Source organism: Hyperolius riggenbachi, chromosome 3, assembly GCF_040937935.1.
Source record: "Hyperolius riggenbachi isolate aHypRig1 chromosome 3, aHypRig1.pri, whole genome shotgun sequence".
NCBI classification, from domain to species: Eukaryota; Metazoa; Chordata; class Amphibia; order Anura; family Hyperoliidae; genus Hyperolius; species Hyperolius riggenbachi.
The window spans coordinates 62674894-62688246 of NC_090648.1; the positions used below are offsets into that span (position 1 = coordinate 62674894).

Here is a 13353-nt window from a genome sequence, read left to right on the forward strand (position 1 = left end):
AAAGAGAACCCGAGGTGGGTTTTAAGAATGCAATAAGGACACAGAGGCTGGTTCTGCATACAATCACCAGCCTCTGTTTCTGTACTGGAGGAAGCCCCCGGTAAGTAGCGCTTATTTTCTTAAATTTGACCTGACAACTCCTTTAAAGGATGAAACTAAAGTTTATAGTCAATGTAAAACATTTTTTCAGGAGAAAAATACATATATTTACATAGATCTGTACATGCGTCCTGAAAATGGGACAAATGAGAAGGAAAGAGGGACAGGGGGACTGGGTTCCCAAAGAGGAATTGTCCCTCCGAAAAGGGACAGTTGAGAACTATGGTAATCGCGGATGCAGAATAACCAAAACTAGGTTTATTTACAAGCTACTGCAGTTCAGTACATCAAGCCATGCTTTTCTTTCTGTATAATAATCCTATCGTAATAACTCTAACATTTTTTATAGCACTTTTCTCCTGTTGGACTTAAAGTGCTCAACAGCTGCAGCCACTAAGGGCGTGCTCAAGGGCCACTCTGCAGTGTTAGGGAGTCTTGCCCAAGGTCTTCTTACATCTTACAGTATTCAAACCCTGGTCTCCCATGTCAAAGGCATAGCCCTTAAAGTGAATGGGAACCGCATTTTAAAAAATGAGACAGATACTTACCCAAGGAGAGGGAAGGCTCTGGGTCCTATAGAGCCTTCCTGCTCCTCTCCTGGTCCCCTCGTTCCAGTGCTGGCTCGCCCGGTAGCAGTATTTGACTAAATTAGTCAAATACTGCTTTACCCGACCGAAGGAGGCTTCAGAAGTCTTCAGGGAGCCCGAGTGCTCCTGAAGAAAGGCGGCCCTGTACAGCGCCTGCGCAAGCACGCTCTCTTGCACACTCACGCCCGTGCAGTATGGAGCCGCACGTCTTTGGGAGGACACGGCTCCCGAAGACTTCCAAATACCCTTTCGGTGGGGGATTGAACCGGGGGGAGCCAGCACAGGATAGAGGGCACCGAGAGAGGAGACGGAAGGCTCTATACAACCCAGAGCCTTCCCTCTCCTTAGGTAAGTATTTGCTTCATTTTTTCAAAATGTGGTTCCCATTCACTTTAAAGAGACTCTGAAGCCAATTTAAAAACGGCTTTTTACCTTTTATTTATGTTAGGCATGTTTGCCCCTGTTAAAACGCTAAAACAGTCTTCCTTCACTGAGAGGGGCGAGGGAGAGGCGGCGATCAGCGCTGATTGACGCGCATGGAGGCAGAGCTACAGCCCAAAGCTTTGCCTCCCCGGGCAGAAAAATTCACGACCAAGAAAGTCATGGATTTTGCACAGGGGATAAGGGGGGTAAAAAAATCCTCGTTCTGCCTGCAGGATAGCGGCGTTTTAACAGGGGCAAACATGCCTAACATAAATAAAAGGTAAAAAGCCGTTTTTGAAGTGCCTTCAGAGTCTCTTTAACCAGTACACTATCCAGCCACTCATACCCAGCACACACACTGACAGGCAGGAACAGGAATCAATCATTCTAGAACAGCATAGATAGATCCCATGCAATCATGCATTATCACAGTGCCATCCACAGGCCAGAAGAAGCATAAACACAACATTTTGCAATCCTTTTTCCCGATTACTCACGCCCCCCGCCCCGCGCTTCATTTTTTCCAGTGTGTTGGGGTGGACATGTGTGATCGGGATGTGCAGCGGCGGTAGAGACTCAGAGGGTCTGTACCTCCTGGCACTACAACGAAGTATGTGCCCCTTGGCCACCTCGGCCCCCCTTGTAGGCGCTGGGGCTATTGCTACACCCATGCCATCACCAACAGCCCACTCATCAACTGCTTACCAGATCCTGAGACCTCATATTAAAGCAGGATTGTCAGCTATAAAATCAAATTCCATGTACCGACTGCTCTGTGTTTATAATGTAGTCTACATGCAGTCTGCATTGCAAGCATTCCAATATAATCAGAAATGTTTCTGCTGCAATGAATCTTCTCTCAGTCAGCCTGGCTTTATTCTGGTACTTTGCCGAGGAGAGTGAAGCTTGTAATCTCCCCTCCCACATTCCTGCTCCTCACTGATTGGCTGAGGGGAGTTCAGTGTGACTGGAGGCTGGGAAAGAAAATACACCTCACCCCTCTGCTGAAGCTGCTGAAATACAATCTAGGCTGTGCTCACATGTGTTTACAAAGTAAGCTAGATATGACAGTGCAGTTTTAGTACAGAGCTCAGTGGGGAGGAAGACTGGCAATGCATACACCATTCCAGGCAGGAGAAAAAAAAGAGTAAGGGAGGAAATGACATCAGGATTGGCTTCAGAGGCAGTAAAGATGGAAAATGCCTGGAACAGTTTTGTCCTTATTTGTGAAAGCAAAACATGGACAGTACAATACATATGTTATGTAAGTAGAACAAGTATTTATCAGTTATGTATGTATGTGTTTTTTCCTGGGTTACTATAGCTGCCCTGCTGCTTTAGAAACAAGTAACTAAAAAAGAGTAAAAGTACAGTAATAATCCGTACGTGGCATCGAGGAGCGAGTATCACTGATGGAGGAGATCCCAGGACTGGATGTACATCACAGGAGCCTATAGGCACAGATGTCCTGGCACCTTAGAGTTCGCCCTCCATGGACCTACATACCCCTTCCGAACCGCACCATAAGTGTGCTGGCTGGCCCAGCTGTCTCCTCTCCCTTACTTCCCCTGCCCAGTGTACATAGCTACAGCTACGCCTTAGTATTAGGTAGCCAGAGGTAAGTAGCTAGAGGTGCCCCAGTGCAAATGCTGAGAGCTGGGGGAATAGCCTCACATATACACTCTGCTCAGGACTCTGTAAAGGGAAGGAGGGAAGAAGGGGCTCAGGGAGGGAATTGGGCCACCTTTCCCTCATCATCAGGCGCCTGTAGGCTCATCCCTACAGTGCCTTATGGTAAATCCGGTCCTGGGAGATCCACATGCTTATACAGGATCTTTACAATGTGGGGTCTCTGCTTCTGGCAAGCAGTTGATGAGTGGGGTAGAGACTGGTAGAGACTGGTGGGTGGTTTGGGTTGTAAGTGCCAAAGAAAAAAATAACTGAAGTACTTGAAAATATTTTGTTACTCTTCTTGGCAGAAATGGTTGGATTTTTGGTACAGAAGAATGAAGCAGTGCACAGCTTTCATTGGGTTGTTAATATCGTCTGTTTATCGTATTTAACTCCCATAATGCTTTGCTCCTCAGCCCGATGAAATACTCTCGTTATTTATCCCCCTAGGTGAAATCAAGGAGGAAATGCTCTGCGGGAACGAGTCAGCATCGCGCAGATGCCCAAACGGAAGCTTTTGCTACGATAGATGGGAGGGGCCCAATAACGGGATCACGCAGTTTGACAACATCCTGTTTGCAATCCTGACGGTGTTTCAGTGCATCACTATGGAGGGATGGACAGACATTTTATATTCCGTAAGTACATCAAAATATTCAGTTTAACTATTTAATTTTAACCACTTAAGGACCGCGGTGTTAAACCCCCCCAGTGACCAGCCATTTTTTACTAAATAGGCCACTGCAGCTTTAAGGCCTTGCTGCAAGGCCGTACAACTCAGCACACAAGTGATTCCCCCCCTCCCTTTTCTGCCCACCAATAGAGCTTTCTGTTGGTGGGGCTGATCCCTGCCAGCTTGTTTATTTATTTTTTATTCATTTATCGTTTGCAATTAATTCTTCATTTTTTTTAATTTATTTTTTAAAAACACTGCCCTGCCCCCAGCCTATGACAGCGGATCGCCTTTGTGCCTCTGGGGGGGGACAGCCAAGTGACACAGCTGTCCCCAGTACAGCACTGCCCTAGATCGCAGCGCTGTACAGTCTTATTAGACGGTTTCGCCGTCTAACAGTCTCCGAGCGAGAGACTGATGACGGAGTGGAGCTCCGTCATTTCAGCGGGGATGCGCGATCTCCTGAAATCCCTAGCACTTCATGCCGATTGGCGTCTAGTGGTCCTTGGGCTGCCGCCTTGTTCAAGCCAATCGGCGTGGAGTGGTCGCCAAAAGGTTAAAGTTGTATGAAACTCAGCATGTCTTATTTGCTCGTAAAGATATTTACAACCTTAAACGTTATACCACAAAAAAATGGTAGCAGAACAACATTCAAGCAGTTAAACACAGCACTTTCTTCTTCAGTGGAAAGCTTGTTGCTGAATCAATAATTATCTTTTGTTTAACCCTCCTGGCGGTATGAAAAATTCCGCCAGGAGGCAGCGCGGCAGTTTTTTTTTTTTTTAAATCATGTAGCGAGCCCAGGGCTCGCTACATGATAGCCGCTGCTCAGCGGCATCCCCCCGCCCTCTTCGATCGCCTTCAGAGAAAAAAACGGGATTTCCTGGAGGGCTTCCCCCGTCGCCATGGCGACGAGGCGGGATGACGTCAGCGACGTCGTGACATCATTGGGAGTCCCGATCCACCCCTCGGCGCTGCCTGGCACTGATAGCGGGGCGGCGGTGATCAGTGTGCTGGCGCAGCTAGCAAAGTGCTAGCTGCGTCCAGCAAAAGAAAAAATTAAGAAAATCGGCCGAGCAGGGCCGGAGAAAACCTCCTGCGCGGCTTACCCCGAACGTTACCGCCAGGAAGGTTAACCTTCCTTTGTCAGCTACAATTTGTAAATATTAGCAGCAGTGCTCAAACTGAGCTGTACTCATAGTAGAAGCAGAGAAAGCTGAGAAGTGATCACTGTATACATTGTAATATATCAATGCAGCAGCTATACAACAAATGCAATGGCAGCTTTCATAAAAAGATAAACTGTACTTTGGGAACTTGTAGTTTGTAAACAGATATTAATTAGGAAAACACATTTTTATTGAATGTGTTATCAGAGTTTTATCCCACTTTAACTTTACTTGTTTAAAAAAAATGTATTTCGCCTATGTGATTCTGATATATGTTGACATTTTGACAGATTTGCAGTTCTGATGCGCTGCCTACTTTTGCAAAAATGTAATGGAATTTTGCAAGATACAAACCTTTGCAAAAATGAGAACTTTCTTGAAAATATTTTTTCTTATGGTCACAGACTTCAACTCCTTTGGTGTAAATGTACTTTCTTCTGCTGGTAGACTTCCATAAATGTAATTTTGTGTAAATTGTGAAAATGACTCAAAATCAAGATTACCCATGAAATCATTATTACGATCAGATTTGGAACTGCGAAAATTACGTGAAACTTAATGAAAGCAAAATTACCCTTACGTCCATCACTACTTTTGTTTTTGTGTAAATTGCAAAAATTACTCAGGCTTGGTTCAATGTGTGTACCAGTCCTGTCAGTTTCTGACAATTGGCATCAGTATTGTATTCCTTTCTGTGGCTGTGTTCACACATAAAAGGTGTACATTTCCGGTCCAGTCCTGTCAGTTTTCTATGTGCTTTTAGGCTACTTTCTCACCTGGACGTTGCGTTTTAGGGGACGTTATGGTTGCATAACAAGCCCCTAACGCAACGCCTGGTGGTGTTGGATGTGGACGTCAGACTGAGCCGCGTTGTGCAGCTCACTCTGGCGTCCGTGATGCGTACTCTTGGACGCATGCGGCATCAGGTGGTCCCGCCAGCCAATCGCCGCACAGAGCGGCCGCTCCAGGAAGTAAACACTGCACGTCACACCGTGCAGTGAATATTAATTAGCCATGTGCCTGGCCGAGGAGGAGGAGGGGAGACCTCCTCCTCCAACATCACTGAGCATGTGCAAACAGTCTAACGCGGCTTAGCCGCTTATAACGTACAGCACGCAGCACTTTAACTTGACGTGCTGCAATACAATGTAACGCAACGTGGGCACTGTGAACAGCCCATTGACTTTTCATTACTGTGCGGAGGGCTGCGTTACAGGCTGCTCTAACGTGCGCCTGTAATGTCTAACTGTGAAAGCAGCCTTATGGCTATGTTCACACATAAACGTGTGCATTTCCGGTTCAGTCAGGTAAAATTGATAGAAAACGTGTGCAAAACTGACAGGACTGGACTGGAAATGTACAGATTTATGCATGAACCAAGCCTCAAAATCAAGATTACCTATAAAATAATAGTTCTGATCAGATTCAGAATAGCGAAACCTATGTGAACATTTACAAAAAGCAAAATTACTCAAGCAAAATAATTTTGCTTAAATTGCAAAAATGACTCAAAATTGCCCATGAAACAATAATTACAATCAGATTTGGAACTGCGAAAATACATGAAAATTTGAAAAAGCCAAATTACCCATTGTGATCATCACTTCTTTTGTTTTTGCTTTTCAAACATTGCCTTACGCTTTAAAAATCATCTCAAAAGTTAGTACAATAAATAAACTAAAAAGTTCAAGTACCACCCCAAGCCCAAAATACTGACCCCTTGGGGTGGAGAACCTAGGATATATGGTTTTGCCAACTTTAGAAATAGCCCTTGCGTGTTTCTGCTTGTATTCAGACAGATTCACTTAGACTGCAGTGCAGAAGCTGCCGGTACCTCGGGCAAAACATGTGAACTGCATTCATTAAATTTTTATCTTTCGTTTGAAGTTTAGTTAGTGAGAGTCATTGTTACAAAACACAGCAGTTACTCGAGAGAAAGGATGTCTCCATTTATTGTGCACAGTTCTGGTTCTTTGTGTGTCTATGACCATATAAAAAGCAGCTTCAGTGGTAAATGTTTTTCTATATCTTCTATGGACACAGAATTTTTACTAGCTGATACCCAACCCCCCCCCCCCCCCCCTTCTACTCCCCCTCTCCAGCTATTTTCCTGCAGCACCAACGTCCGCAACTGTGGCCTTCAGTCTGCATCACAAGCCATTGTCCTTACACAATAGAAATCCATATCTGGCACTGATAAAGGCCAAAGCATCCCAAAACAGCTGTCTGCCAGTTGGATCATACAGCTTTGTAAAATTAAAAGCTGCAGGCATGCTATACATTTCCAACTCAGGACATAAAAGTTTGGTTAGCAGGACTCCACCCACTGTCTGCAGGGACGGATCAAGACCAAGTTGCGCCTGGGGCAAGGTCAGGTTTTGGTGCCTAAAAGGTCAGGTTTTGGCGCCTAAACTCCCATTCATTTTGCCGCCTTTTTAAGAATTCAACAAACTGCGCCTGGGGCAAGATACCCGCTTCCCCCCCCCCCCCCCTAGATCCGTCCCTGACTGTCTGAAAGTGATGCATTAGGGGCTGGCTTTTTGGATAACGGTTGACTCTGCCCGTTTTCACTTTAAATGCTGAGGCGAGTCAGAGGAACTTAAAGAGACGCTGAAGTGTCAGAAAAATCATCTTTTTATTTAAAAAATGTGTTTAACATGCTATCCCTACCTAAACCGCCGCATCCCCACCGCTGAAATCTAGCTAAATCCCCCTACATCCCCCCTCCCTTTCCCCTGCAAAATCCACAACTTTCTTGGTCGTGGATTTTGCTGCTATTGGAGGCAGAGCTATGAGCTGCAGCTCTGCCTCCATTCGCGTCTATCAGCGGCAGATCTCCGCCTCTCCCCGCCCCTGTCAGTGAAGGAAGACTGAGAGGGGCGGGGAGAGGCGGCTGACCGACGCACTGAGAGGCAGAGCTGCGGCTCATAGCTCTGCCTCTCACGGAAGCGCTGCCCGGATTGCCCCCTGGGGAGTTTGGAGGGATTTAATTCGATTTCAGCGGCGGGGATGCGGCGGTTTAGGTAGGGCTAGCATAGTAAACACATTTTTTAAATAAAAAGCTGATTTTCTTGAGACTTGAAAGTCTCTTTAAAGGAAACCAGAGATTAATGCTTTGGCACAAAATAAACATATCCCCGACAGATTTTACAAAATAAATACTATACCAGGTATTTTTGCCGCTCTGGTGTGCTGTTTTTCGTTTTTTTACTAAAACAAAAAATCAGTTCATCAGAAAAGCATATTATTTAGTGGGCTGTGTGCAAAATGAAATCATCATTTCTAAAAACCTCTTATGACTAACAAATATAGATGAAAAAATGCAATTTTCCTCGGCACCAGCAGCTCCTCCCATCTCATAACAAGCTCTCTGTGATGCTGCCAGTATACATAGCAGGAAATCAGAGCCACAAGGGGGCAGGCTTGGGCTTGAAAAGACATCATAGGAGACAGACTCAGCTATAATGATTCCTGAGCAAAGCCAGACTGAATGCTCAGTCGGGGATTTTATCAGGGCTGATAACAGGCAGATTTAGCAGAGAAGAATGAAACAGAGAGCAGGGTAAGTGTTTTCTCTAATGTTCCCACTGATATATATGGTAAAATACATGAGGGTGCTTCATATCTGGTTCACTTTAAAGCAAGTTTCCACAAACCTAGTTGGGTATTTTAATTGAAAACAGGCAAAGTGGAGGTTTCGGGGTATATTCACTTCGGTCTTACACGATGAGTAGAGCGCAATGCATTGCACAGAATGTATTGCCTTATGCTTTACTCATGCTATTCTGAGGACTGTAGTATAGAGAATATATCCCTTCATTCCAAGAATGGGACACTGAGGCAGCCAATCACAGAATGCTGAATTTTTCAGCGGAATTCAGATTATGGCAGTAATTTTAGGCCAACCAGAGAATGCAGAAGTTTAATTACCAACTGGAAGTTTTAGAAATTCGAAATGCAGAATAATGGAGGTCCGCAAAAAATAGCTAAATCTGCAAATTTTCTTTATTAAAATTAATTTACTTTATTGGGGGAAAAAATCACATTCTTAGAAAATATGCGGAAATCGGGAAATTGGATTACATGGAAACCCACAGAACCACTTTTCGGAAAAACGGAAATCACCATTTCCAACCATCCCTACTGAGAATTATATTTCTTTCCTCCCGTTTACACTGCCTCTTTAACCACTTCAGGACCGCAGTGTCAAGCCCCCCCTAAAGACCAGGCCTTTTTATTGTTAATTGGCCACTGCAGCTTTAAGGCCTAGCTGCAGGGCCGTACAGCACACAAGTGATTCCCCCCCTCCCCCTTTTCTCCCCACCAACAGAGCTGTCTGTTGGTAGGGTCTGATCGCCCCCCCTGTGTTTATTTATTTTTTTATATAAATATTTATGTTGGCTCCGTCCCCACCCCCCGAGCAGGAGATGCGATCTCTTGCAAAATGCAGCCCCAGGACTTGATGCCAAATGGCGTTAGGCGTGGGGCGGTCTTTAAGTAGTTAATGGTGACTTCTGAGATGCGGCATAAGCCACACATGCCATGTGCAATAACGCACCCCCGTGCTCTCACTGATGTTGGCGGTTCTGCACTGACAACAAGATTCTGGAGAGCGTAAGGATCCATACCAGGCTGGAATGAGTTTATAAAATTGTCCTAGCTACTATTATTATTATTATTATTTAATGTATTTATAAAGCGGCAACATATTACGCAGCGCTGGACATTAGTTTAGGTTACAGACAATATTTAGGGGTGACATACAGCAATATGACAATACATGAATACAACACACAGCACAGTATGAGTACCAGGTAATGCTTAGTCAGTCACTGGATGGAGCATGGAGATTAGACAAGTTAGGTTCACTCAGATGCATAGCATAGGTTCACAGTAATGGAGGTGCATGATCAGGTAGGACACAAAAGGAGGAGGACCCTGCCCAAAGGCTTACAATCTAGAGGGAGAGGTAAGGACACGGAAGGTAGAGGACCAGAGTTCAGCTGTGGGTTTAGAGCACTTGTGAGGGGTAATAGGCCAGAGTGAAAAGGTGAGTTTTGAGGGCCTTCTTGAAGGTGTTGAAGGAGGGGGCTGCCCTAATGGGTGGAGGTAGGGAGGTCTATAGTGTTGGAGCGATACTAGGTGGCAAAAAAATGTAAACCAAATTTATAGTGGACTATAGCCAGAGTTGCTGTAAATGTGGGCAAGCAGAGTCCTTCAGTCACTCGCAAGTACCCACATATAGTGTTTTCCATACACCCATGATGAATTTTTTTTTAAATGTTTTCGCTGGTAAAACCCACCTGTTTACACAAGGACAAACCTTTCCCCACCCCATTATTAGGGTATGATTTGATCCAGGTGACACTTGAAAAATGTTACCTCTATTAGCTACTAGAGATGACCTGAACTGTTTGCTGCCGAGCAGTATTCTGTGAACATCCGCTGTTCGCATTCGCAGTGAACAGCGAGCATTTGGCGTGTTCGATTCGCCCCCTATACATCATCATTGAGCTAAACTTTGACCCCTTACCTCAGTGTTTCTCAACATTTTATTGGCCCTGTACTCACCAAGCACCCCCTAGCATAGTAAACATCACAAGTACCCCTTGACAAATATATATTTAATCCTATTACATGATAATTGATTCTAAACAATTTACAAGCACTTACTATTTAATTAGATAAAATACTAATTTGGTGGTGTTTAAATAAGATTTATCATTTTCTAAAACTCTAAATTTGTTATTCTTGGTTAAGTATATCAAGCCCGAGTACCCCCTGCAACCATCAGAAGTACCCCCTGGGGTACGCGTACCACACGTTGAGAACCTAGGCCTTACCTCACACTCAGCAGGCACATGGCAGCCAATCAGCTAGCACCCCTTCCTGGACTCCCCACCCCCATATCAAAAAGCAGTTCCGGTGGCCATATTGGATTAATTCTCTGCCGGTTGCTGACTGTTAGTGAGAGCAGGTTCAGACTTGCTGCAGATAGGTAGGGAAAGCATTAGCTAGGCCTGTGTTCTTGTTCCTCACTTGCTGTGAAAGTACTTCTGATGGCTAGCACATCGGTCTCGTGTTTATTTTGTGTGTGACACTCCACAGCCCACTGACACCCAAAGCTGTGTGCACACTACTGCTGTTACCTCATTAAGTTACAGGCACAGAACCACTCCAGTGCATTATTATTTCACTGCATTTCTCTGTCTGTGTCACTCCACAGCCCACTAACAGCATGTGCTGTGCATAATGTTATTTCTGCCCTTTAGGGATTAAAACCCGACTTTGCGTCAACTCCATAATTTTTGGTGGGACTTTTGGCATGGATCCCCCTCCGGCATGCCACAGTCCAGGTGTTAGACCCCTTAAAACAACTTTTTCATCGCTTTTGTGGCAAGAAACAGTCTTTGTAGGTTTTAAAATTTGCCTGCTCATTAAAGTCTATGGCAATTCGCCAGATTCGCAAACATTTTCGGAAATTTGCATTCGCCATTCGCGAACGGAAATTTCTATGTTCGCGACATCTCTATTAGCTACTAAGAATAATTTTCCAATCTTCTCCGGCGGTGGGAAACTTTGTGAATCAGGCCCATAGCGGTCTCTTGGCGTAATGACATCGTCGCAGCATAAAATACATTTACGCGTTCTTGAATGGTTGTTTTGATTAGACTGCCTTGGAAATTTACAAGCGAAGAAAGGCTACAGATTACTGGATGTCATTTTTGTAGGAAACGGAGAGATGGGGGAGCCTTTTCTTCAGGAAGACTTCTGCCTCAGAGTGCCAATTATGCAAAAGACGCCATCGCTTTTTCGGGCGTTTGCAAGCCGTCTGTCATTGGTTACCAATCGCTGAACCAAACATTTAGCCACTCTCTGGAACGCTCCATGATACACTGAAGAGAAACAGAGCAGCAGCCCGTACACTGACTCGCTTTAACAATATGTACAGTGCTGAACTGCGCTCTCCCCTGTTTTAAATGTCTCCAAAAAAATGAAAAAGACTGCACATAGCGTAATACTGTTTCTAATAGTCCACAGCACCCCTACAAGTCGTGATTTCTTGACTGCTCTGTTCCCTAACCAGGTACGCACCCTATAACACATTGGTGGTTTCATAGGTCAGGAAAATGCAATGGCTTACTGCCCCCCCAAAACAACTGATGCAGTATAAAAGCTTGTCAAATAAGCTTTTATCCCTAGGTTTGTAAAAAGGTCAAGAGGACATGATGAACTGTGCACGGAGGAAAGGAGAATTTACCATCTATTTAGGAAGGGATTCTTCACACTAATGATGGATAAGGTGTAATATCGTAACACGGGAAGCTGTTAAAAGGTTCTTGGAGTCTTTCCTTGCCAGTTTTCATCAGCTATGAATGCTGTGCGTTGGAAGGTGATACCCAGATTCAGCCAGGACATTTCTGCCTTTGTGGCTCACTGGATTTAGGTGCAGTAAGGCTCAGAACGTTGAACTTGATGGACACATCTTTTTTTCGCATATATGCAAAATAGTCTCCACGGAAATTTGGCCGCCAGAAACAGCTGCTAGTAGTATATAGGTAAAATGGCTGATATTCGGCAGTGGTAATTCTGATAGTAAAATATTGGTAAATGTCGCTAAACCTAACCCTGTTCTCACACGATCCCTCCCTGTACTGATGCCTAACACTAGCCGACCTCCCCACTGATGCCTGTCCCTAACCAGCACATTACCAATGCCTAACCCTAGCCGACCCCCTCCCCCCCCCCCCCCCCCAGCCATACCTAACCCTAACCAACCCCCCACCGATGTCTAACCCTAACCAACTCCCCACCAACACCTAACCCTAACTGCCCCCCCCCCCCCACCACCACCACAAACCTGCTGATACACACACACACACACACACACACACCGATGCCTATCCCTAATCAGCTCACTACCAATACCTAATCTTAACCGACCCCCCCACTTATGTCTAACCCTAACCAACTCCCCACCAACACCTAACCCTAACTGCCCCCCCCCCCCCCCCGCAAACCTGCTAATAACCATGTTTTCGCCAATGTACTTGATAAATATCAGGTGCCCACGTTAATCATAGCTCTCAACTGTCCCTTTTTCAGAGGGACAGTCCCTCTTTGGGAACCAAATCCCGCTGTCCCTCATTCTTTCTCATTTGTCCCTCTTTCAAGACTGATGTACAGATCTATGTAAATGTATGTATATATTTCTTATTTTCACATGTTATTATGAAATAAAACTAATGATGACAGAAAGGACCGATTTTGTTTGAATGATAACTGGTAACACAACATCTTTTGTTTATGCATTCTTTGTGGTATGTGGGGCTAGGGGTGTGGCTGGGCTTGGCTAGAGGCGTGGCATGCACCCTGGCGAAGCCCACAAGGGGCGGGCGCAATGCATAGGTGCCCCTGCTCCTTGTGTTATTCAGACACTACTGCAGCCAAATAGATCAGCAGGACAGCCAGGCAACTGGTACTGTTTAACAGGAAATAAATATGGCAGCCTCCATATCTCTCTCACTTCAGGTGTCCTTTAAATGCTCCCCACACACACCTCATTTGAAAGTGAACCTCTTTGAATTCAGCAATGAGCAGGAAGCTCACTGTCCAGGCATGCTGGAATTTGTAGTAACTTTTCCCGTGGTTCACCAGAGAAGGTGATGTGGGATTTAATGCACACAGTAATCCAGCCAGTGCCTGTGTGAGTGACAAAGGGCTCAAGGGC

At 45.1% G+C, this 13353-nt stretch overlaps 1 protein-coding gene across 1 annotated transcript in view; it reads left to right on the forward strand.

Moving 5' to 3' along the window:
• CACNA1A (calcium voltage-gated channel subunit alpha1 A) overlaps nucleotides 1-13353 on the forward strand; it is a 313214-nt gene that overhangs the window by 86113 nt on the left and 213748 nt on the right. The window contains exon 5 of the mRNA XM_068274204.1: nucleotides 3231-3418. Coding sequence (XP_068130305.1) covers nucleotides 3231-3418 — 188 coding nt within the window. The remainder of the gene's footprint in view (nucleotides 1-3230; nucleotides 3419-13353) is intronic.